The sequence below is a fragment of the Neomonachus schauinslandi genome, chromosome 1 (assembly GCF_002201575.2).
Source record: "Neomonachus schauinslandi chromosome 1, ASM220157v2, whole genome shotgun sequence".
In the NCBI taxonomy this organism is placed as follows: Eukaryota; Metazoa; Chordata; class Mammalia; order Carnivora; family Phocidae; genus Neomonachus; species Neomonachus schauinslandi.
The window spans coordinates 126,524,150-126,550,065 of NC_058403.1; the positions used below are offsets into that span (position 1 = coordinate 126,524,150).

General features: G+C 42.8%; 1 protein-coding gene across 4 annotated transcripts in view; it reads right to left on the reverse strand.

Moving 5' to 3' along the window:
• The window catches only part of ACP3 (acid phosphatase 3), a 44,960-nt gene that overhangs the window by 11,721 nt on the left and 7,323 nt on the right, over nt 1–25,916 (reverse strand). For 2 of the 4 annotated variants that reach the window (XM_021678893.1, XM_021678894.1), the window contains exons 2-10: nt 25,201–25,296; nt 21,623–21,709; nt 20,814–20,966; nt 15,676–15,774; nt 12,825–12,917; nt 10,673–10,805; nt 6,401–6,483; nt 4,256–4,359; nt 430–599 (exon numbers count right to left, since the gene is read on the reverse strand). In XM_021678893.1, coding sequence (XP_021534568.1) covers nt 430–599; nt 4,256–4,359; nt 6,401–6,483; nt 10,673–10,805; nt 12,825–12,917; nt 15,676–15,774; nt 20,814–20,966; nt 21,623–21,709; nt 25,201–25,296 — 1,018 coding nt within the window. Of the gene's footprint in view, nt 1–406; nt 600–4,255; nt 4,360–6,400; nt 6,484–10,672; nt 10,806–12,824; nt 12,918–15,675; nt 15,775–20,813; nt 20,967–21,622; nt 21,710–25,200; nt 25,297–25,916 lie in introns of those variants that run through there. The other 2 variants (XM_021678895.1, XM_044920456.1) reach the window with 2 other exon arrangements.

Sequence of the window (25,916 nt, forward strand, 5' to 3'; positions counted from 1 at the left end):
TCTAGATTGTGGATTTTGTTTGAAATCTGTTTCACTTCCGACACTTAAAGAACGACCTCATTTAATCCTGCTCAAGTGATAGCTGGGAGTTCTTAAAAAAAAATAAACAAACCCAAAACATTCTATGTGGCCAATCATATAGCTCATGGCAGCCCCATGAAATTTGATCTAAACTTTATCTCTGATTCTCTTTTGACACGTCCTTTTCTATTAACACTGAAAAAACCAAGTCAAAGTTTAGGCCAAGTGGGGGCAGGACCTGGTGGAGAGGTAGGAGTTGACTGAAATTGGGGGTCCCTGAAACAGACAATTATCACCCCAAACCCATTTCCTTCAAAGCTGGGGGTGATGGCCGAGTTATATTCTCAAAGCCACCATCTGCCTGGAGAAAGGGTACTCTGCCTTTCTAATCCATAACATCCCCAGTACCTTGGTCATTGCTGGTGGGCATACACTCCGTGGACCAGTCTTGGGGAATCACAGGGGCAACCAGCTCAGCAAACTCCGTCAGAGAACAGCTGGGAGTGCAGCCTGGCAACGTGAGGGGGTATGGTTCATGCTGGGTCTCATTCCGGTAGTACATCTCTACGAAGTACTCCCTGGTGGAGGAAGGTAGAAGACGGAGCTGTTAGTTCTGTGTTGTTGAACTGCCATTGAATTATTTTCCACCTGGCCTATGTCAGCTGTAGTTAGAAGTTAAGAAGTTAGGGGCATCTGGGTGGCTCAGTCGGTTAAGCATTTGCCTTCAACTCAGGTCATGATCCCAGGGTTCTGGGATCAAGCCCCGCATTGGGCTCCCTGCTCCACGGGAAGCCTGCTTCTTCCTCTGCTCCTTCCGCCCATGCACGCACTCTCTCTCTCAAATAAATAAAATCTTAAAAAAAAGAAGTTAAGAAGACACAAGTTAAGAGGAGAAGAATTTACAGGAGTGAGTAGATATTAGCTAACTTAAGTGTGGGAGTGGGGAGATTGGGGCAGGTTGACCAGATCCAGAGGGTGGAAATGGGAGGGCTGGTTTGTTAGATAACCAGGGGCAAAAGAGGTGGGGACCAGGATACTTAATTGGAGAGGGAGCTGAGAGGCGATGGTTGGGGGAATTGGGGTGATCTGATGAGCCTCTGAGTAAGAAGTGGGGGGCAGGTAGGGTATTGGGTTTTCCTTCTCTTATTCTCTCCCCTTCATGATTCTCATTTGCTTCATTTTCTCTTTTCCTCTCTCAGGATTTCTTTTAGGTTTTCCTCTGAATGAAAGTATCTCTGCTTTCCTTATCCAGGCAATAAACCTGGAACTGAGCAATATTTAACACATGTGCTTAAATATACATCCAGACTTTGTCAAAATTACACCTCAGAAAGAGAGTGTGGGTGTATACCTAAGTTCTTATACTCCCTCATTATTTGATACTTTATTTGAAAAAACAAGGTGTATGCCAACCTTATAAAACTAGTATGAGGGCCTTATGGACTCATTTGCCAAAGAGGCAGGAGAGAAACGGTAGTAGGATTTAGTGATCATTCTTGGGGTAGTAACCTCACAACTGCAAACAAGCCTTCTAAAATGTCACTTTCAGGGGCGCCTGGGTGGTGCAGTTGTTTAGGCATCCGACTCTTGGTTTCGGCTCAGGTCATGATCTCGTGGTCATGGGATTGGAGCCCCCATTCGGGCTCGGCGCTAGATGCAAAGTCTGCTTGAGATTCTCTCCCTCTCTCTCTGCCCCTCTTGCTTGTGCTCTGTCTCTGTCTCTAAAATGAATAAATAAATCTTTAAAAAAAACTTCACTTTTGGGGTGCCTGGTGGCTCAGTGATTAAGCATGTGCCTTCGGCTTGGGTCATGATCCCAGAGTCCTGGGATCGAGCCCCGCTTCGGGCTCCCTGCTCAGTGGGAAGCCTGCTTCTCCCTCTCCCTTTCCTCCTGCTTGTGTTCCCTCTCTCGCTGTCTCCCTCTCTCTCAAATAAATAAAATCTTTAAAAAAATAAAAATAAAAAAACTTTGCTTTTAAAAGCCACATACACAGTAGTAACCACAAATGTTCATTTAGAGATATGTTTTTAAAAACTTCCGAATATTATGTGAATGACTACTTATACCCTGGGATGACTTTCCCAGTAATAGCATCGTTTATCTCAAGATGATACGGCAAAGATGACTAATAGTTGATCAAAATTCATGATTCTCTTTCCATATAATAGAGTTATGGCTGAAAAGTGACATTTCCCAGATTCCCTTGCATGTAGGTGGGACCAAGTGACTACACACATTTCTTGGAGATATTGTGGGTTTTGTTTCAGACCACCACAATAAAGCAAATATCAGAATAAAGTGAATCAAATGAATTATTTGGTTTCCCAGTGCATATAAAAGTTATGTTTATCCTATATAGTAGTCTATTAAGTGTACAATAGTGTTACGTCTATAATTAAGAATACTTTGTTGCTAAAAAAAATGCTAACCATCATCTGAGCTTTCAGCAAGTGGTAATCTTTTTGCTGGGAGGGTCTTGCCTCAGTGTTGATGGCTGCTTACTGACCAGGGTGGTGGTTGCTGAAGGCTGGGGCGGCTGGGGCAATTTCTTAAAATAAGGCAACAGTGAAGTTTGCCATATTGACTGACTCTTACTTCCACAAATGATTTCTCTGTAGCATGTGATGCTGTTTGATAGCATTTTACCTATAGTAGAACTTCTTTCAAAATTAGAGTCAATCCCCTCAAACCCTGCTGCTGCTTTAACAATTAAGTTTATGTGATATTATCAGTCCTTTGTTGTCATTTCAACAATGTTCCCAGCATCTTCACCAGGAGTAGTTTCCATCTCAAGAGACCACTTTCTTTGCTCATCCATAAGAAGCAACTCCTCATCCATTAGTTTTATCATGAGATCGCAACAAGTCAGTCCCATCCTCAGGCTCCACTTCTAGTTCTAGTTGTCTCACTATTTCTACCACATCTGCACTGAAGTCTTAAATCCCTCTAAGTCATCCACGAGGGCTTTGGAATCAACTTCTTCCAAACTTCTGTTAATGTTGATATTTTGACTTCTTCCCCTGAATCATGAATGTTCTTATGGATTTAAAATTGTGAATCCTTTCAATATACTTTGCCCAAATCCATCAGAGAGGAATCACTAGGGGCGCCTGGGTGGCTCAGTCAGTTAAGCATCTGCCTTCGGCTCCGGTCATGATCCCAGGATCCTGGGATCAAGCCCCGCATCGGGCTCCCTGCTCAGCGGGGAGCCTGCTTCTCCCTCTCCCCCTCCCCTGGCTCATGTTCTCTCTCTCTCTCAAAAAAATCAATAAAATCTTTAAAAAAAGAGGACTCACTAGTGTATCTATGGCAGTTAAAGCCTTACTATAGACCTTAAAAAGATGGAACCTTGGTCCCCAAATTACATCATGGGTGAGTCACCTCCTAATGGCCGGGGACATCCTCTCTCCTTTTTTTTTTTAGGGGGGGAGGGGCAGAGGAAAAGGAAAAGAGAGAATCTAAAGCAGGCTCCATGGCCAGTGCTGAGCCTGATGTCGGGTTTTATCTCACAACCCTGAGATCATGACTTAAACCAAAATCAAGAGTTGGACGCTTAACCAACTGAGCCACCAGGCGCCACAAGTGAGGGACATCCCTATTGGAGTATTAGATGAATGGGAAAGAAATGTCCATTGGGATAAGCCACTGAGAACCTGAGGTTCATTTGTACAGCAGCCAAAATTACCCTTATTAGTTAATATATCTGGAAAACAGTTTTAGGGGACTCAAAATTGGCCCTAATGGTGAAGACACAAATTAAGATTCATACAAAGAGTTTGGATAAATTGTTTCATGAAATTTGAAAGTGGAAAAGTAGCAATATTTTTAACTTAGGGAATTACTTTACATAGTATATGATTTTATTTATTTATTTTTTATTATGTTCAGTTTATGATTTTAAATTTATGTACCTAACTGAAAATTAAATATTTTTAAAAAATTTAAGCTAATAATAATAACAAAACCTGGGGGCCAGTGGTATTAATTGTGAAAAACACCTCTTAGAGGGGCTCCTGGGTGGCTCAGTCATTAAGTGTTTGCCTTCAGCTCAGGTCATGATCCCAAGGTCCTGGGATTGAGCCCCGCATCGGGCTCCTTGGTCAGCAGGGAGTCTGCTTCTCCCTCTCCCACTCCCCCTGCTTGTGTTCCCTCTCTGGCTGTCTTTCTCTCTGTCAAATAAATGAAACCTTAAAAAAAAAAAAAAAGAAAGAAAAGCACCTCTTAGATACTTACCCCTTCTCAAGATACAATTCCATTATGTGGCAGGAAGCATAGGGAGGAAGGAGTCCATTGTAAACATCTAGTGCCATCTGTAGGCCACTCACGGTAGTGTCATGCTGTGGGGATTTGAAATAAATCATTTTTGATCTTTACCTCTGGTTCAGATGTACATTCCACGGGTAGTATTAAGCACTTGTAGAGAACTATGGTTTCTGATTCACTTAAATTTGCCATACCCCCATGTTAGAAGGGAAGAACTAATTTTGGTGGAGCATCTGTTGTGTGCGAGGCAGTACGCTTTTTTTTTACATATCATTATTCCCATTAAAAAGATGAACAAACCCAGATAAATTAAGTAACTTGCTTAATGTCATATAACCCCAAAATGGAGGAAAGTAAATTTGAGTCTAGTGTTCGGGTTTTGTACCATGCTTTTTCCCAGTGGAACATCTCTGTTTTAGCTTGTTTCATTGATTTTCATTATGTTTTAAAATATTTTGGAACATATTAATGCTAGATTATATTTCTTCTGCAGATTAGAATAATGTGTGATTTTAAAGTTGGGGAAAAGGGGTGCCTGGGTGGCTCAGCCGGTTAAGCATCTGCCTTTGGCTCAGGTCATGATCCCAGGGTCCTGGGATCGAGCCCCGTGTCAGTCTCCCTGCTCCGTGGGGAGTCTGCTTCTCCCTCTTCCTCTACCTCTCCCTGATTGTGTTGTCTCTCTTTCTCAAAGAAATGAATTAAAAAATCTTAAAAAAGTAAAGTTGGGGAAGAACATATAAGATTATAAATGACAGAGAGGTTAAAATGTGAGGAGATAGAGCGCATAGCTGAAAAATAATTGTTAATTGTTTATCCCAGAGTGGCTGGAAGGCATAGGGCTGGTTTTCAGTCCCAGTTTGGCCACTAATTAATTACATAATCTTTGAAAGTCCTCAGCTTCTGTATCTACAAAATGGGCATAACATCTGGTTGCCTAAACTATATGGCAGTATACACATATTAAAAAGGGCTCAGAACTGATTTACTGGAGAAAGAACTAGACTTACAGATTTATAACTTGCCAGAAATCATACAAGTTAGAACGGGAAACCAGATGAGAAACTAAAGAAACTGGCAGAACGGACTGGTTTCCGGAAGCCCCTCTCCAGGAAGGACCACACTCTGTTCCGTCCATGAGCTCTTTGTCTTATACCATTCAGAACCTCTGCTGATAAACAAACGTCCCTGTATCTGGAGTCACCCCTTCCATCTTCCTGCAGAATGAAAACATGGCTTTCTCCAGCCAAACCACATCCGAGAAATCCTCTGTCCTAGAGAAGTGGGTGGGAAACCGAGTTCCCATACTGTGTGTCCGGGTTCCCTGCTCATTGCAGACTCCACGGACAGCCATTTCAGTGCTCAATGCACCCCTTGAATCTCCGTGCCCCCCAATCTCCCTGGCCCCCCTGAACAGTGCCTCTTTCCCTGGCTTCTGCTCCCAAGGCTGAAGTCTTCTCTGAGACCTCCCTTTTTCTTTCTGCACCCAGTTTGGCTCTAACTTCACATTGCGGCTCTTTATCCCCTTCTCTCTTCTAGTCCCTTTGCCTCCTGGAGATTTCTATTTGGAAGTTCCCTAGCATTTCAAACCCAGTTGTCTAAATCGTTACATTCCCCTGGCCCAAGAGCACCTCAGTTAATGGCTCCACTCTCTTCCTAGTCCTGGAGGCTTGAAACATGGCCTTCGTCTGTGGTTTTACCTCCACATCGTTTCTCCCTGCCTGCATCCCGTTCATGCTCTGCTTTTAGTTTGGAACAGAAGTGATGCTTCCCTTCTCTGTGTCACCAAAGCACTTGCTTGCGCTGCATTTCTATACTGCTCTGCATGGTGCTTATGACTTCTCGTCAGTCCTAGATTGTAAGCTCCTCAAGGGCCAGAATTATGTATCTAATTTTAAAATTAAAATTTAAAATAAAAACAAAACAAAATAAAATTTAAAAATGCCAACCACCTAGGTGGTCATCTATACACATATTTAGGAGAGCTGAAGAATCAATATCTAAAATGTCTACCATCTACTGGGCAATAGGGAAATGATGATGAAGAAAATGAGGCTCCTGCCTTAAAGAGATCACTGTCTGACCGAATGGATGTTGAGCGGAGGTGAAAACACTTACTGCAGAATACATGACAAGTTTTCTGCGGTTTGATGGCTGAGTTGCACTCTTCATGTGATTGAGGATCTCACTGACCAGGACACCTTAGAAAAGACAGATCAACAAAGGAGCTGAACCAAACATGGGCTTAAACTTTTTGTTAATTCCTACTTCGTGATTCTCCCTGCCATGATTCTTAAAACTTAAGAAAGGGAAAGAAATTACTTTGGTCTTGCTTTATGTTATTTTACTGAATCCCGACTTCTATCCCCCATTTACAGTGGGAAAGCTGAGGCCTGGCGACATACAGTGACTCATATACAGGCTGGGCAAGGAGAGTTGGATTGACACACGAGGACCCTACTATCCCCAGGTTTTGTCAAAGCTTGAGATAGGAGGTTGAGGAACTTGGAAGGAATTACAAATGGCATTTTTCAGACAGTTGCTAGCTAGTGCTCTTCTCCAGGGCAGCCCTGAAATGACAGCCTGGCATCTATTCTGTCTTCATCCCTCTGGCTTCTACTCTCTGGGAGTCAAACCATTGGGAGGCCATGGGAGAAAGCAGCTCTCTGGATGTCTGTATAGGTCATGGAATATTTTCTGTGGACTATTTCTCCAGGTTACTCTGGGGATCACTATTAAGGGGCAGCCAGCATCTTCCATCTGAGGGCTCCAGAGAGGAGAGCTCTTGCCCTTCATGTTGTTGTTCCTGAGGTGGTGAAGGGCAGGCACACAACTCAGAGTCTCCATCCTCTTGGCAGACACTGAAGGCTGAGTGGTATCTTGGGGTGGCAGGTGCTGGCTTGAGGACATGGTGCCCCAGGGATTTCCACAACCATCACCTGAAGACTCCTTATATTTCTGGTGGGTTTTTTTTTTTTAAGGTTTATTAATTTATTTGAGAGAGAGAGAGAGAGAGCACAGGGGGAGGGGCAGAGGGAGAGTCTGAAACAGACTCCTTGCTGAATGTGGAGCGGGATGTGGGGCTCGATCCCACGACCTGGAGATCACCACCTGAGCTGAAACCAAGAGTCAGAAGCTCAACCAACTGCGCCACCCCAGGCACCCCGGTGGTTTCTTTACTACATGTGTACTCTCCTGGCTTCAGAATGACCAGTTTGTTTTTGTAAAGAGCAGGGCATTGATGTTAACAGACTGTCATTCCCGACTCTGTGGTCCACTCAGCAAAGACACTGAGCAGCTACCATGGGTCAGATGCTATGCTAGGTGAATCAGACTCCTGCCCTCAAAAAGCTCCTAAAATAGTACAAAGAGACTGTTTTTTCATCTGTCTACCAAGAGGCACCATAAAGGGTTAATTAAGAAGGGAGGCGGTCTGCTCTCTCTGTAGATGCTGGGACTCCCTTGACTAAGAATAGAAGAACCTGAAAGCCACATCTCCAACAGGTCTACATCACTTTCCTTCAGCGAAGGTGGCTTTCTCAGCGTCCTTTAGGGACAACACCATCACCCATCAGCAACCTATCCTTCGACAGGTGCCTCTGCAGCAGCCTTCGGTGTTGATGATGGGATATGAGATCAGCTCTTGGTTCTGGGGGTGGTTGTCCACCTTGCCCCAGAAGAACCGAGGGGTAACCACCACAGTTACCCCCAGGCTCTGGCGTGCCAATAATTATGTTTTATGGGAGGGGCACGGAGGTTCAGAGATATTCAGCAACATGCCCAAGATTCCACACCCTGTGCACAGAGGGGCTGAACGTCTCTGAACCCAGCATGTCTTAATCATTTGACTAACCCGTAACACAGGCTAGTTTCTGAGTTCCCCTGTTGCATCATTTACTGACTGCATACACTAGACAAAATATCACTGACTGGAAGACAAAAACTTCCCTTCCCACACTCTTGAGCTACAGCAGGGGCTGGTATACTTTTTCTGTAAAGGGCCAGACAGTCAGTGTTTTAGGCTCTGTGGACCCTATGGTCGGCCATAACAGTTCCCTCTCGGGGTGAAGCCCCAAAACAGCCATAGCACTACCTAAATGAATGTGGCTGAGTTTCAATCATATTTTATTTATAAAAAATAGGCAGCAGGCTGGATTTGGCTTGCAGGCAGTAGCTTACACCAACCTGGTGCACACAGCAAGGAGAGGTTTGCATTAATACAGATATGACCAGCCATATATCAAAAATTCCTAAATGAACCTTAGGAATTTTTGTGATGTGTGTGTGTGTGTGTGTCTGTGTAGAAGGAGGTGGGTGAAGGAGTACAGAGTACCAAACTGTGTCATCCCTAAAACCAACTGATTGAACAAAAGTTTTGGCACAGATCGGAATGTGCCAAAATCCTGATGTTCCTGTGTGACTCTGTGTCACCCAGACTATACAGGTTTTCTCTGTAGGATTGTGTTTAGTGGCTTCATCATCCAACAAGCATGCAGTTGCCAAACCTCCCTGGCCTAGCCAGATCCAAACAATAGGCTGAACTCGGGTTTTGGCAGGGATCACTCAGGAAACAATTTCCTGGCCAGTCAATAGCCTGGACTTCTCCAGAAAATAGGACAGATGCATTCACACAAATACCTGCCTTTGGAGTCTGAGACTGAAAGAACAGCTTAGGGAAGGACTCTTAATAGACAGAATCTAGTTTAACACACTCATAAGAGAGGGAAATCGGATTGAGCGAGAAGTTACTTCCCTGAAATGCAATGTCTAGTAGTCAAAGGAAAACAAGAGGAAACATGAACAAACTGCGAGGAAATCCCCCAGTTTTTCTTCCTATGCAGACTCCTGCATCTATTATTAGACTATTCTCAGTTTCTGCCTGGCTCTCCCTGACTATTTCTTCAGCATTTCTTGCATCTAGAGAAGTGCTTCTGAACTTTCATGTTTCGTGAGGTGCCTAGGGATTTCAGGAGAATACAGATTCTGATTCAGCTCATCCGGGGTGGGGCCTGAGATTTTGCATTTCCAACCAGAGACTTGGGGATGCTCTTGCTGCTTCATGGACGGCATGTTGAGTAGTGAGGGCTGAATTGCTCAGACCATCTTGACTGGGGTGGGGGAACTCAATCAAGAGCCCTGTCTCCACCCTCTGATGTGACTTGGGATTGGGTCCTACCTCTGGTACCTGGTGGTTCAGGATTAAGACCTGGTGTATGTGTAGCCAATGGGGACCAACGTCCACCCTCTGCCTCCTTTTTTGTTTACACATCAGATTGGGCTGCTGCCTGGGCCATGTCCAGTGAACATCTGCCCAGTCTGGTCCAACAGCCAGGATGCTTTGCCTCTAAGTCTCCCCCTGGGGCTCTGCTGAACTGGTCCTGACCCCACAGTGAAGAGGGTCTGGTAATGGTTGGAGTCTTGATGTGATTGCTCTGTTTTTCTCCAACTGTCCAGAGTCTATGACTTGGAACATCTCCTGTGGCTGAGAATTTCTTCACTGTTATGTCAACCTGACATAATGGACCTCCTCTTGCTCTCCATCCTCACTTTTAATGTCTACATTAACAGCCCCTAGAGGTGATGCCCCCTTTGGTGTCTTGGCCTACAGTGCAATTGACCTCAGAGGCATCAGCGTCTCTTGCTGTTCTGCCTGGTTCTACCTTCTCTCTTCCACCTACCTATCCTGATTAGAAGAGCTTGGCAGCCTCTTGCCCAGGTCTACTTTTATTATGATAGGATGGCCTATGCTATGAAGGGCCAAATCCAGCTGAAAGGAGGCATCACTGAGAAATAAATGCCTTTCAACACCAATGGAAAAATTTAAGCTGTGTCATAAATTTATTGATTGTAATATGTATTAATCTACATAACATAATTAGTCTGCAAAATATGTTTTACTAACTTTAACAATTGCTACCTCAGGAAAATGGGCCCCTTTTGTCATACTTCCTACTTGAAAAATTCATCCTATAGGCCGCCAGACACAATTGCTTTCCGTGGGGCTTAGATACAAAATCCTTAATCGTTTGATCTGGAAAGGATGAAAAGGATCCTTTAGCTTTATCCCAAAGCGTCCATTTCCCAGATGGGAAAACTAAGGCCCAGAGTGGGTAACGTTAATGACTATGAAAACACATAATGTTTATTGACAGTGTATTATGTACCGGGTACTGTTTGTCCCAAACTTTTGAATACACACATTTATTTTAATCCTTACAACCCGTGAGGAGGGTATCATTATCATCCCCATCTTGAAGAATGGAAACCAGTGTAGGAGCGATGAAGGGACCAGTCCAAGGTCACACAGCTGATTAGTGGTGGGACGACACTCAGGCCCCCATCACTCCACCACAAATCTAGCACAGTCCTTTTACTTTTTTATATACTTACCCCCCTGCAGTCTAGATTTCTCTTTCTGCTTGTGAATTCCATAGAGGGACAGGATGGACAACTCTGATAATTCTTTCAGCTTAGTCATGGTGTCCTCTGTGGCCCAGGAGGGTAAAGTGAAATTGTGAACACTCTGTAGCAAAGAAAAAGGGAAGAAAATGTGTATTTTTAAATGATTTTGTGTCCTCTTTGTCCCACAAGAACTACTGGGTCTAGCCTTATCCTGTTGTTTCTCTCTAGGAAAACTTTATTTTTTTATTTTTTATTTATTTTTTAAAAGATTTATTTGACAGAGAGAGAGAGCACAAGCAGTGGGAGCGGGAGAGGGAGAAACAGGCTCCCTGCTGAGCAGGGAGCCCCGATGTGGGACTTGATCCCAGGACCCTGGGATCATGACCTGAGCCGAAGGCAGACGCTTAACCCACTGAGCCACCCAGGCATCCCTAGGAAAACTATTTTGTGATAAGTAGTGGTATTGATTTTCAGAAGGGAAATTCACAGAGACTGATTTGCTCCTTCCTACCAAGTCCATAGCTTTTGGCTGAACTGTGGATGCAAAGGGGGATTCCTATTTTGAAGAGTAAGGGTGAGGTAGGGCAAGAATGTACCTCATTCCTTTATGAAAGGTTTAGAGATCTATGAACCTGGGGGGAAGGTGACACTGACAGGCTTAGATGATGTTTCTGTCAAAGCTGAGTGAGTGCCCTTAGAGGACAGCTGGGAGAGGCAATGTATTTCTGGAGCCTTCAGTACCAGACCCTCCACTCCCATCAGCTTCCAGTTTACTGCCTTCTGGGGAATGTGCCCTGTACACACAGTAGGATCTTGGTGAATATGTATTAAATGGATGAATAAGCTAGACAGCCGGACTGGTGTAGACTTCCTGCCGATATTTCTTACTTGCTATGAAAAGTTGATTAAGAATCCAGATTCAAAGGTAGGATTGAGAGAGAGAGAGAGTACTTGAGAGAGGAGATCAAAGTGGAGTGCCTAGGGAGGAAATAAGTGGGAAAGAAGTGAAAAGGAAACCACGCACCACGGCCACATCATGCAACAGCTCAGATCAACCCATAGTAAGGAAGGAAAAAAAAAAAAATTAAGACTTGAACCAAAAAATGGGCTCTTGTCTCTATTGAAGAGTTTTTTTTTTTTTTTTTTTAAGATTTGTTTTTTTGGCGGGGCGTGTGGTGGGGTGGGTAGGGGCAGAGGAAGAGGAAGAGAATCCCAAGCAGGCGCCACACCCAGGGCAGAGCCTGACATGGGGCTCAATCTCATAATCCTGAGATCATGACCTGAGCCTAAACCAAGCGTTGGATGCTTAACCGACTAGCCACCCAGGTGCCCCTCAAGAGTCTTTTATAAGGTTAATAAGTCTTCCTTGAAACAGATGTTAATGATAAAGTGAAAATATCAGGAAGGTCATGTGAAGGTCAATAAACTGTTATGGAGGGGGGCAAATTGTGTCGTTTGTTACTGACACGGAACCGTGAAAATAATTGCTGGCCCCCAGGCCCTTATGATGACCTCAAGATCAGAGGTGGATATAAGTCCTGTGGGTGGTCAGAATTTTGCCCCAGGATTCAGTGAACCCAGTCAGGAAAACAGGATTACAGAGTACTCCTTTTGGCCAGTAGGTGGTGCATAGTGAGTGAAAAATACCAAGTTAGCCTTGAAAACCCCAATGGTAAGTGAGTTTCAGAGGTTATTTCATATGCATGTATAGCAAGGAAGAGATTCCCAATAAACCAATTTCAATAGCCTGGCTTAAAGTTGTCTTGCTTATTTCTATATCCAGAAATCAGGTACCCCCCCTTTTTTTTTTGCTCTGTCTATATAATAACATTGCTTTTTTTCATTAAAATCCGTAACAGGAGCCCAGCATTCCTGAGTGACTGAAAAATAAGTAAACGGCAAGACATAGAAGAAAAGCAATTTTGCCTGCAATTTTTGAAAGTGTGAAAACATAAATAATGGAGAGAAAAAGTCAGTTTTCAATTTAATGTAAAGAAGTCTTGAATTATGTTTCAATGTCAAAGGAAGCATAATTAATATATCTGCCAAAAAGTGTAAGAAAGTGTATTCATCTGTTTCAAAATAGGCATAAGTCAAAAAATCAGATTGCAAGTTAATTTTTGATATTTTTTTCTTTTACCTCACAAAATAAAGGGTCATAGACTTTAGTCCACATTCCAAAAAGGTCCTGGGTATGGTATCCTGTAAATGTTGGCAAGGTTTCTATAAAATCCTGAAACACACACGGACAGAGAAAACATTTCCACATTAGAGTCACTCCATTTCAGCATTACTGATATTTGGGGCTGGATAATTTTGTTGTGGAGGGTGCCCCGTACTTTGTAGCGTGTTTGGCTGTATCTGCGGTCTCTACCCACCAGATGATGAGCATCATCCCTAATCCCTCAGTTGTGACAACCCAAAGTGTCTCCAAACATTGCCTGTGTTCTCTGTGGGGCAAATCTGCCCCCACTGAGAACACTGTTCTTCACATAAAAGTGCACCGGGAATATTGGCTGTGGTAATATGAACCCAAAGAATTTCACAAACACTAATTGATCATTTTTCATGATTACAGTAAAAATGTGGGTGCATGCTGGCTTACTGCCCCATGTTCCTGGTTTGTCCTGGAATCAGGCCAAGTGTACTACCTCAAAATTTTGGGGGAAGTAGGTGAAGTAGAACTCACACATAAATGACTGATCAAGATGAGAAGGGAAACCATGTCTTAGGCCAAAGCACCTCAGGAATATACCACAGAAATTGGACCTGCTATCTAGCTATACATTTGAAATTTGGGTGGGATGCAAACATTTCTCTAGGTTCTGTGTTATTCTTGGATTGTCATGGTAATGAGACCCACTATTCAGCTATCTGCCTGATGAATTTGGCAGCAATTTCTGGGAATCCTTGTGGAAGATATTATTTAATGGATAAATTTTCTAGGAAAATATAATTTGCCAATTTAACCTAAACAGATATCCACAAAATAAATATAATTGTTGAAGATCTTCCCCCAAACCAAGCCTAACCAAGCCAAAGGCCCAGGGCCAGATGACTTTATGGAGAAATTCGACCAAGATTTTCAAGAGTAAATTATTCTAATGCTATTTTAACTGTTATAGAGTATAGGGAAAAAAAAAATTTCCAAAATATTTTTATGAACTAAGGGCAACACAGACACTGACAAAATACTGGCCAGAAAACTATAGTCCAATGATACTTTGAATATGAATGCAAAAGGTCTGAGTAAAATATTAACAAATAATTCAATATCCAAAAAAAGGGGCCTGAGTCTAGACATGTAAAGATGGCTCATTAGTAGCAAATCTACGAATATAATTAACCTTAGTAATTGATCCAAGGAGAAAAATAACTTGATTATATATATATTTTTAAAGACTTATTTATTTGAGAGAGAGAGAGAAAGAGAGCACTCACACATTGGGGGAAGGGGCAGAGGGGGAGAGAGAGAGAGAGAGAAGCAGACTCCCTGCCGAGCAGGGAGCCCGATGCGGGACTCGATCCAGGGACTCCAGGATCATGACCTGAGCTGAAGGCAGTCGCTTAACCAACTGAGCCACCCAGGCGCCCACCTTAAAAAAATTCTTGAAGAACAAATAGGATAATGTACCAAGAAAGGAATACTCAACATCATAGAGTTGTGCATTCTCCAAGTTAATTATTATTATATTATTCCACAGATATTCTTGTGAAATTATTTAGATGCACAAGATACTCATACAGACTGTAAATGATTGGAAATGACTCACTTGTCCATCAATATAGACTGGTTAAAGAAAGTATGGTACATCCACGAATTCCAATGCAGTTATAAAAAATGAGGAAACTCTTTACGTACAGATTGAGTAATATTTCTAAGATATACTGTTAAATGAAAAAAACCCAAGGTGTCCAACTCTGTGAATACAGTATACTACTTTTGTGTAGCAAAGGGGATACTACCAGAATATATTCATATTTATTTGCATATGCATAAAGAAACTGCAAGACTATATAAGAAAATGCTGCCATCAGTTACCTGTGGGGTCATTAAGAGACTTTCCACTGTATTCCTTTTTATATTTTTTAAATTTTTGAACCATGGAAATGTGTTAGAGATTCAAAATTTTGTTTTTTAAAAACACAAAGCATTATATTTACCTTTTATTTTTTATTTTTTTAAATTTTATTTATTTATTTGAGAGAGAGAGAATGAGAGAGAGAGAACATATGAGAGGGGATAGGGTCAGAGGACGAAGCAGACTCCCTGCCGAGCAGGAAGCCCGATGCGGGACTCGATCCAGGGACTCCAGGATCATGACCTGAGCCGAAGGCAGTCGCTTAACCAACTGAGCCACCCAGGCACCCTATATTTACCTTTTAAGCATCGTCTTTTAAAAAGGGGTATTTTGCAAAGTGGAAACAAAATAAAAAAGACTATCCTTTATATATGAAATCAATGGTCCCAGCCCCTCAGTGTCATTAGGGCAGATCATTTTAGCCTTGCATTTATTCTGACCCAGCCATGCACTTTCGTCTGGTTCCTTCTGGCACATGGGTATAGGATTAGAAAGGGACTGGCTTCTTTACTGGCTTGTGGCTCCACGCAGGGAAGGGGACCAGACAGTGATGACTGACTGTCATTAAATTTTTTTTTTTTAAAGATTTTTTATTTATTTATTTGACAGAGAGAAACACAGCGAGAGGGAACACAAGCAGGGGGAGTGGGAGAGGGAGAAGCAGGCTCCCCGCAGAGCAGGGAGCCCGATGCGGGACTCGATCCCAGGACCCTGGGATCATGACCTGAGCTGAAGGCAGTCGCCTAACCAACTGAGCCACCCAGGCGCCCTGTCATTAAATGTTTTAACCCACTGCTCTAACTGGCCACCGGCAGACACATTCCTCCCACACTTTTTAAGAAGCTGGAGCTTCATCCTTTTTCTTGACCCTCACCCTCCTGTGCAACACTAAATGACATGATTTTTAACCTTGTAAGGATGCAACCTCTTCTGGAATTCCGTTGATTTGAGAGTCTCCTCCTTAAGTTCTGTAAAATGAGGGCAGTCCTGGAAAGGCAGGTATAGCAACTGAGGACAAAAGAAAAACCACAAATTCTTTATTAGTCAGAAGAACTTTGCTAAAGAAGCTGCAGCCATATTTTAAGCCTCATTAGGTGCAAAGTGATCTGAATAAAAGATTCAAATGTGTTTGAGCTGAATGGAAATTCTAAAATTGAGGAAAAAGAGATAAATGGTCTGTAAGTCTTACATAGTAGGATATGCACCCAGAACTGAAAAGCTTTTTTCTCCCCCCCTTTCATGAATTTGCCTAAATAGGACTTTGTTAGTAAATATTCACACTTCCTGGTTTTCCATGTTGATATAACTATTATCTCAATTCCTACTGGACCTCTTATATTTCTAGCATGAGATACACATGTGTGTGCAAAGGCATCCTGCCCCTCCACCCCATGCACACGACTATAGAGAAATGAATAAGAGGGGGTGCCTGGGTGGCTCAGTCATTAAGTGTCTGCCTTCGGCTCAGGTCATGATTCCAGGGTCCTGGGATCAAGTCCCGCACTGGGCTCCCTGCTCTGCAGGAGGCCTGCTTCTCCCTCTCCCACTCCCCCTGCTTGTGTTCCCTCTCTCACTGTGTCTCTCTCTCTGTCAAATAAATAAAATCTTAAAAAAAAAAAAAAAAGAAATGAAAAAGAGGTTCTGGATAGAGATTGATTAACCATTCATTGACTTAAGTTCCAGTCCAAATAAGGGCATTATTATTAATAATATTATTATTAAAACCCATTATGAGGACAAAGGGGTGAGTTTAAATTGGACAATCCTCATCCTCTGTAACCTCATCTCTAGGCTGGTGACTCCTCAGCTTATTTTGTTGCTCTGACTTTCCATTTGTGGCTGGTCTTCTCTTTCCAGCCCTTAGTGGACATCACTTCTTGGATGTTTCTTTGCTTCATCAAGTTTAACATGTACAAAACTGAAGTCAACTTCATTTTTAACCATTTTGCCTTTGTAATCTATCTACTTTGGCCAATGGTAAAATTTATCATCCTGTTTCATAGACTAATCAGTTTTGCTTGTTTACTTTCAAGATATATCCAAAATAGACTCCTCTTCATCATATTCATTGTTCCCTCCCAGTCCAAACCACCATAACCTGTGTTTCGACTAATGCAAGAGCCTCCTATCTGGTCAGTAGGCATCCATCCATTCTTTCCATCTTTACAATTCATTCTCCATACCATAGCTACCCTAATCCTTTTTGTTTTATTTTTATAAATACAGATCTTTTTAAAGCATTAATCAGATCATGCCATTTTGTAGTTTATAACCTTCACAGGCTTTCGTCTTACTTGGAATAAAATCCAAACTCAGTTAACCCTAGAGATCTCTGTCCTGCTTTCCTGCTACTGCCCCCTTATTCTTCTCCAGCAACACTGGGGCCTCCTTGTTGTCCCCTGAACTCACAGGCTTGGGGGCTCTGCAGACTGTTCCCTGCCCGAGACCTTGCCCCTGGTGACTCCCACCAGGCTCTTCTAACTCAGGCCCAGCCATGATCACATTACCTTGCTTTATTTCCTTTGGGGAACTCATCGCCATTTGAGATTATTACTATTTTTTACTTTATCATCTATTTCCTATAAAATGTCATCTCAAGGACAGCCAGAATCTTGTCTGTCTTGTCCATTGCTGTGTTGTCAGTGCCTAGAACAGAGCCTGGCATATTTGTAGCTGCTCTGAAAACTTTTTCAAAATAAGTTGCTTCCTGAGGCACCTGGGTGGCTCAGTGGGTTAAGCGTCTGCCTTTGGCTCGGATCATGATCCTGAGGTCCTGGGATCAAGCCCTGCATCCGGCTCCCTGCTCAGTGGGGAGTCTGCTTCTCCCTCTGCCCCTTCCCCCCCCACTCATACTCTCTCTCAAATAAATAAAATCTTAAAAAAATAAAAATAAGTTGCTTCCTGATTCTATCATTTGCCTTACTTTTCTTTCCTTCCTCTCATGTCTTTACCATCTAATTTCAAACCTTCGTTTCCTCATTCCTGAATGGCTTCAACAGGTGTTCTCCGAGGCTCCAGTATCCTTTCCTTCCAAACCGTGGTCAGACAGATGCCTCGGAGCACGGCTCATCATGTGTGCACAGGACTGAAGAACGAACGTGCACAGGTTCTTTTTATGTCCGCGGCTTTACAGCTCAATTTCCCTGCATGGCCTTCCAACTTTCCCACCGAAGGAACGGCACTGCGGAGGAATGGGCACAGGACTCTCCATTTAAAGGTCTAGGTTTTAGTGAATTACTCAGCCTTCCTAGACTTTTGTTTTCCCATCCCACATCTTGAAAGAGGCTGAAAATAAGTGGGATAATCATCTAAATATTTGACCAGCATTTTGCAATTCACAAAAGCTCTTCCATTTCTTAACCAGGTTTTCACAAGTCGTCCTGAAATATTTAGTTTCTCCTGTCTGTGCCCAACATGGTCAGACATTTTCATTCCTTCTAAATAAGAACTCCGGACACAGAAGGGCAAGCCCTCTGTATATTCACCCACTGCCATGCTTTTGGGCTGCCTTCTTCTCCTTTCCTTCCCTCCTCCGAGGTCTGGTTCAAGCTCTCACTCTCTCCGTGAAGACTGGAATGGCTGCCCTGTGGTAGAGCCACGGGCGTCCTTTTGTGAGCTCCTCGAGCAGGTGCAGCTTGTCCTTGCTTCATCGCCCACCACTTGGTATCTTGGTCTACACGTGTCACACATGCAAATCTGTTTTCATCAAATGGGTGATAAATTAGGGAAGAAACCTGGCCTCATGTTTCTCTACAGCACTTAGCACAGCTCTGGGAATAACTGTGTGTTGACTCATGGATGTTTGTTAGGTTTCTTAGTTGATGTTAGAACTGTTTTTATCTTAGTGAGGACATAGCTGGAAGCCATGGGTAGATAATCTTGCTTCTCTTCCTCATTCCCCTTTGTTTCTCTTTTCCTTTTTTTTTTTTTAAGATTTTATTGATTTGACAGAGAGCCTGCACGAACAGGGGGGAGGAGCAGAAGCAGAGAGGGAGCAGGCTCGACCCCAGGACCCCGAGATCATGACCTGACCCGAAGGCAGATGCTTAACTGACTGAGCCACGCAGGCGCCCCTCTCTTTTCCTCTTCTGATAGCTCCTATAGTCTCTTTCCTACATAATTTTATTACTATCTTTCGGGATTAAGGATTAAACATCTACCTTGGTCTACACTGGCTAAATTTGGTGCTGCTGTCCATGTCTATCTATGCAGAAAAGGCTGTGGCAAAGGTGATTTTTTTTTCTTTTGGAAGAAAATATTCACAAACTCCTAAGAATACTGATCATCATAATACTTCTCTCTTGATTCTGTGAAGGAAAGAGGTACAAACAAATCATCCTGTCTTGTCAGGAAACCAGAAAAAGTGGTTGGAGTAGACTTACCTTGAGTGAGGTTGACAGGGTCAGGCTGTTTCTACAAAGTATTTGGGAAAGATTCTTACGTCATCAGATGCAACAGTTAAGTCAAATGTCTAGGAGTACTGGCAGGGCAAAGAGGTTGGAAGCCTACCCCAGGGGCCCCTGGGCAACAGTCCAGGTGCAGAAGTCATGCTAAACCTCAGCTACCAAGAGATGACATGGTCATGCTTACAGTGGGACTGCAGGGGAATCAGCACGGATTCCTTGTCCCAAAACTTTCCCTTCAAATAGTCTTTTTTTTTATTTTTTAGAAGGGGGAGGAGCAGAGGGAGAGGGAGAGAGAGAAACTTAAGCAGTCTTCACGCCCAGCATCAGAGCCTGAAGCGGGGCTCGATCTCACCACCCTGAGATCATGAGCCAAGCCGAAATCAAGAGTCGGACACCCAACCGACTGAGTCACCCAGGTGCCCCTCCTTCATATAGTCTTAAATTCCACACCTGGGAGATTAGTTAGATTTATTTTATACTATTTAAAACCAAAAGCAATTCCTCTGAAAATATTGAAGAGCTTTTGGTGCATCCTACCCAGTGCAAAATAAATTTGAGAGTTTCTCTCAAATAGCCTCATTCAGGCAGCTTGGTTTAAGGTACTGGTTCTCACACATGGCTGTCCACTAGAATCATCCAGGGGGATTATTTTAAAAGTACTATGCCTGCATCCCACCCTCAGAGATCCCGATTTGTTATAGAGACTGCCCTAGGTGCCAGGATTTGAAAAAATTTTTTTCAGGTAATTCTAATATAATAACTTTGAGAACCACCAGTTTATAGGGAAGGAAATTGCTCTGGAATGAGATAGGCCTGGTTCTAGTCCCAGTAGCGATGCTTACCAGCTTTGCGGCACTGGGCCTATTTTGTTTCTTTCTCTGAGCACATATTTCCCCGGCTATAAAAGGAGAACAGTAATATTGCCCATTGAAGGTTGTTATGAAAGGTAAATATGGTGGCACATATCAAAGTGCTGGTCACTGACTATGCCCTCAACTCTTCTCTTTTTTCCCCTACCTCAGAATGGGGGTTTTCATGTGGGGAGGGGTATTTTGTAGGTAGAGAGGTCTTAGAATATTCTGGAGGGAGGAGAACCCTATGTGGGGCACCAAAAGCTTGGGAATTGAAAGTAGAACAAGGCGAACTCTGTGTGTGTGTGTGTGTGTGTGTGAAGATGGAGAGGGGCAAACTGCCATTTTTTAAAAAAGATTATTTATTTTAGAGAGAGAGAGTGAGCACGTGGTGGGGAAGGGCAGAGGGACAAGGAGAGGGAAACTCAAGCAGACTTGGCATTGAGTGTGGAGCAAAAGAGCCCAATGTGGGGCTCGATCCCATGACTGGGAGATCACGGCCTGAGCCAAAACCAAGAGTTGGCCACTTAATTGACTGTACCACCTAGGTGCCCCCATGTTGCCATTTGTTGAAAGGGTGGCAAAACAAAGTGGATGATAAAGGTCCAAACTGAAATTCTGTTCCTACTCTCTCTTCCTGGGGCTTCCTATGTCCTACTTTGTCCTTAGCAGCTTTATTTAGAAAAGGATTAAGATTGCACAGACCAAGCAGTGTCTAGACCTCCAAACCCACTGGGCAACCTGCCTTCCTCCTCCTAGGCCAAATAGGAGGTTTTTCCAGAATACTCACCCGATCTTCAGAAAGAGAGAGTGTGTGCACTGGGATGGGCTGCCAGGGTAGGCTGGGATTCCAGACGCTGATACCCTCTGGGGGAAATAGGCCTGCAAGGTTTGTCATAGCACTCATCAAAGTCCGATCAATGTCCGTACTTTGAATATAAACCTAGAGTGGGAAAATCAAAGGAGATTCCAACTGATTGGAACTGTGCATTTTCCCCCGTGGAGCAAAGAGTACATTTGAGAAAGGCCAGGACCCTCACATGAAAACATTAGCAAACATTGTGGTAGCATCATGATCATAATATCTACTGTAGAAGAAACAGCATTATGAGAATGCCACCTGGTATGTCAATAGTTGAATTGACAAAGAGACCAATTAAGTGGTGGCTAATTGCCAAGCCAATAGGTGTCCATAAAATTTTGCACTTAGTCATGTTCATAAATTTCTTAGGAACAAAGTATTTGTATAGAGAGGAGTACATTTAGGGTGCCTGGGTGGCTCAGTTGGTTAAATTACTGCCTTCAGCTCAGGTCATGATCCCAGGGTCCTTGGATAGAGCCCTGCATCAGGCTTCCTGCTTGGCGGGGAGTCTACTTCTCCCTCTCCCTCTGCCCCTCCCCCCTGACTCATGCTCTCATTCTCTCTCTCTCTCTCTCAAATAAATAAACAAAATCTTTAAAAAAAGAGGAGTACATTTGTAAATAAGATCTCTGACTTGTGTAAGTTCTTTGGGAAACTGGAAAAGCACTTTTATAAATGCAACATTATGTTAAATTCTTTCAAGGAAATAGGTTCCCACTCTTGGCTCCCCAACTTGCCTGTTCACGTTTGTAGGACTCATTCAAAAATTTTCTATATCTTTTCCTTATGTACTGTCCAAGTTCATAATGCTGTTCCATGCCCAGCTATGGGAACAAATAAAAGCAAAAATCAGTGAAAGTAAATTCTGTGTATTTCATGTATGAGTCTCATCTCTCCTTATTGAATGTGTAGAACAAACCATGGTGTAATTTAATAGTTCAACAACGACATATTTTTAAATGAAAACAAGAAAAAACAGTTGTAATAAATCTTTAGCCATGACTCCTTGAGAAAACTCATGCACCTTCATTAGCACTTAACATAGAGCTTTGCACAGTTAATAGCTGGTGATTGATCTGATTTAAGTAAATCGTTCATCTCTGGTGTGGTAGAACACCACTGGCTCATCTTTGTTGGTGAAACATTCAAGAGAGCTGGTTGACCACTTGGTGGAGGTTTTGTGGAAGAAACTCAACCATCTGATAACGGGTTGGACTTGAGGAATCTGAAGATCACTTTCAACCTCTGGGTATAATGATTTATTATCTGCACAGTTTATTTATACCTGGTTCCTGAAAAACTAGAATCTGTTACCCAAAGTGTGGTCTGGGGATCAGCAGTATTAGCATCACTTGGGAGTATGTTAGAAACCAAAGTCTTAGGCCCCACCTTGACCTTCTGAGCCAGAATTTTTGGCAGGGAGTGGAGCTCAGGAACCCCTTTTTAACAAGCTTATTAAAATTCTGATGGCCAGTAATCACTGAGAAATATTGCTTTAGTTCAGTGATCCTCAAGCATTACTGTGCATCAGAAGCAAAATTACCTAGGGATGCTTGTTGAAACGCAGATGCCTCAGCATTTCCCCCAGAGATTTCCTGCTTGTTAGATCCCAGGGTGGCCCTGGAATCTGCATTTTAACAAGTGCCCCGAGTGATTCAGATCCGTGCAGCAGAGTGCCATGCTTTGAGAAACACTACCTTCAAGTCTGTCTTTAATCCCGAGTTTTATTAGAACTTCAGGAGTCAGAGAGGATGTGGTCCCTATAACCTCTGCTTGGTCCGACTCCTTCCTTTGCTTGTATTCCTGGCTACCATGATCATCACCACCCCCCTAGGATGGGGAAGGAGGTGGGGAAAGAGTAATGTGTGCTCTGAGTTTTGCTAGTTTCCTGGATGACGTGGGTAGCTAAAGAAGCAGGTACTTTGGGCCTAATTTGTTGTACTAACTTACAGCTGAATTTTGAAGAGTCATCTTCTATAGCGCAGTGGTTTTCAAATGTCAGCATGCACAGAATCACCTGGAGGATTCATTAAAATAAGGTTCCCAGAAATGAAGCCCAGAGTTTCTGGTTCAGTGGGGAGGGCCAGACAATTTACATTTCTGACAAGTTTCCAAGTAATGGTGATGTTGCCTGTCCAGGGACCACACTTTGAGAACCACTGACTTAGAAAGCCATCACCTTGTCATTATGTAGATTGCAAGTACCTGGCCAAGGGCAGGAATTTGAGCTCTAGAACCTTGCGACTTCAAGAGTGGCCATATACCAGCATCACTGGCTTCACCTTGGAGTATATTAGAAATAAAGACTCTTAGGCCTATGTCAGACCTGCTGAATTAGAATTTGCATTTTTTCTTTTTTCCCCAAGTCTTATTGAGATATAATTGACATACATCACTGTATAAGTTCAAGATATACAGCATACAGTTTGGTAGACACACACACACACACACACACACACACACACACACACACACCCCTCATAATGGAATATTATTTAGCCATAAAAAATGATAAAATCCTGCTGTTTATGACAACATCGATAAACATTGAGGACTTTATGCTAAATAATATAAATAATATAAGCCAGACAGAGAAAGACAAATACTATATGATCTCATTTATATGTGAAATCTAAAAAAAATTTTTAAAACCAAACTCCTAGAAAAAGGGATCAGATTTGTGGTTACCAGAGGCAGGGGATGCGGGGGGGAGAGGATTGGGGAAAAGGTGGTCAAAAGGTACAAACTTCCAGTTACAAGGTAATAAGTAGTAGGGATTTAATGTACAGCGTAACGACTATGGATAAAATAGCTCTATAATACATATGAAAGTTGTTAAGAAGGTAAATCCCAAGAGTTCTCATCACAAGGAAAAATATTTTTTTTTTTTGCTTTCTCATTTTATTGTATCTCTATGAAATGACAGATGTTGACTAAATTTATAACAGTGATCATTTCATAATATATGTTCTCTCGTTTAAGGAGCCGAAAGCTGGGTAGGAGTGAGGTATGGTGCGAGGAGCTCTGACCGGGGAGCCAAAAGATGCTGACCTCAAACAGCCTCTGTGGGATTTCTCCTCTATGAAACATTGTGGTCGAATTAGGGAAGTGATTCTCAGACTTGGCTGCACATTAGAGTCAACTGATCAACTAAGGAGTTTCTAAAAATCCCAATGTCCAGGTCATACCCTAGATGAATTAAATAAGAATCTCTGTCTGGGAGGCAGACAGACATCGATATTTTTTAAAGCTCTCCAAATAATTTCAATGTTTAGCCAAGACTGAGACCCATTGGTTTAAATGCTTAGTTACATATTTGGTTAAATGTTTAGAGACATTCAACTCTAAACATTCTATGACATTTTCTTAATGTATTTAAACATTGCTTTGGTCGGGACAGAAGCAACACACGTGGTCTCTGGCTCCAAACAGAAGAGCCATCCACTCTTGCAAGAGAAGGGAGTGGGTCACGGGGGCAGTGACTACAGATGCCTCTGTCCCCCACCAACCCCGCCTTCACCTTCTCCTTTGGTGCTCTTTAGGAAGTAGGGCTCCCTATGTTTAAGACCATTTATAAGAAGGCCTCGGGGCGCCTGGGTGGCTCAGTTGGTTAAGCGACTGCCTTCGGCTCAGGTCATGATCCCGGAGTCCCGGGATCGAGTCCCACATCGGGCTCCCTGCTCAGCAGGGAGTCTGCTTCTCCCTCTGACCCTCCTCCCTCTCATGCTCTCTGTCTCTCATTCTCTCTCTCGCAAATAGATAAAATCTTAAAAAAAAAAAAAAAAGAAGGCCTCAATCCCAGTATATCTAGCTGATTAAAAATAAAATTTGATATCAGCACTTCCAGAGGAATCCTGTCTTCCCAACCCTGCCGATTCAGTTTATCGATTATAATATTATTTTCTACTTCCTCAGGAAGAGGCTGAGAAACTCAGGGGGCAGCCTTCCAAGTATCTCTTGGCTCTCCTCAGCATCTTTAAGCTAATGTATTCATCTGTTGCCATGCACAGCTCTTAGGCTTTAATAAACCCAAACAGGGCAAAAAAAGATCAAAACGAGCAATTTTATACAATTTTCCTACAGTTACTAGTCACTAGGGGTGACTTGGTCATGATCAGAGATTGTCGAAGTTAAACATTAGTGCCTCGCCTTTCACAATCAAAACACATTTTTGACTTTTAGTTCCTAGGTAATTGTGCAAAATAATCTCCCAGATCTGAGTAACTGAAGTGGTTATATGGTTTCAATGTATTACAAACTCCACATAGTTTCCCTTAAGACTCATCAGCAAACTTTAGTTGAAAATCCAACCAACCTGAGTGAGTTGGCCAAATCCTTGTGGCCATGAGGATTCCTTAATGGCGTCGTTAGGAAAGGTTTCAATGGGACTTCGGTCTCCATGCCTAAATACCTGAAAATAGATCAAGACAGTAACATTACAAATTTCACTTAGGTGTTTTGCCTCGCTCATCCTAATAGATTTTCTTCTAAACCACTGGTTCTTAACCTTGGCATGTGGCCAGGGCATCAGGATTTTAAAGACATCTCCAGGTAAGGGGCGCCTGGGTGGCTCATTCGGTTAAGGGTCTGCCTTCAGCTCAGGTCATGATCTCAGGATCCTGGGATCGAGTCCTGCATTGGGTTCCCTGCTCAGCAGGGAGTGTGCTTCTCCCTCTCCATCCGCCATCCCCCCTGCTCATGCTCTCTCGCTCTCACTCTCTCAAATAAATAAAGAATCTTAAAAAAAAACAAAAAAAGACCTCCCCGGGTAAATCTCAGGTTAAGAAGCGCTGTTTTAAGCTCACTAACACTTTCTTGTGTTTCAGGTAATGTAAGTAACAAGACGGTCAGTCATTAGAAAGCAGGTGAGTCACTCATGGAGACTGGTTTGTATATTGGGGCAAGAAGGAACACAAAGCTTAGCAAGATCACTTTATTGCAGACAGACTGATGAGAAGTATTCTTCCTCAATTATGGTGTTAAAATTTTTACATATGTTAAAATAGTAGATTTAAATGCCACATATAATTT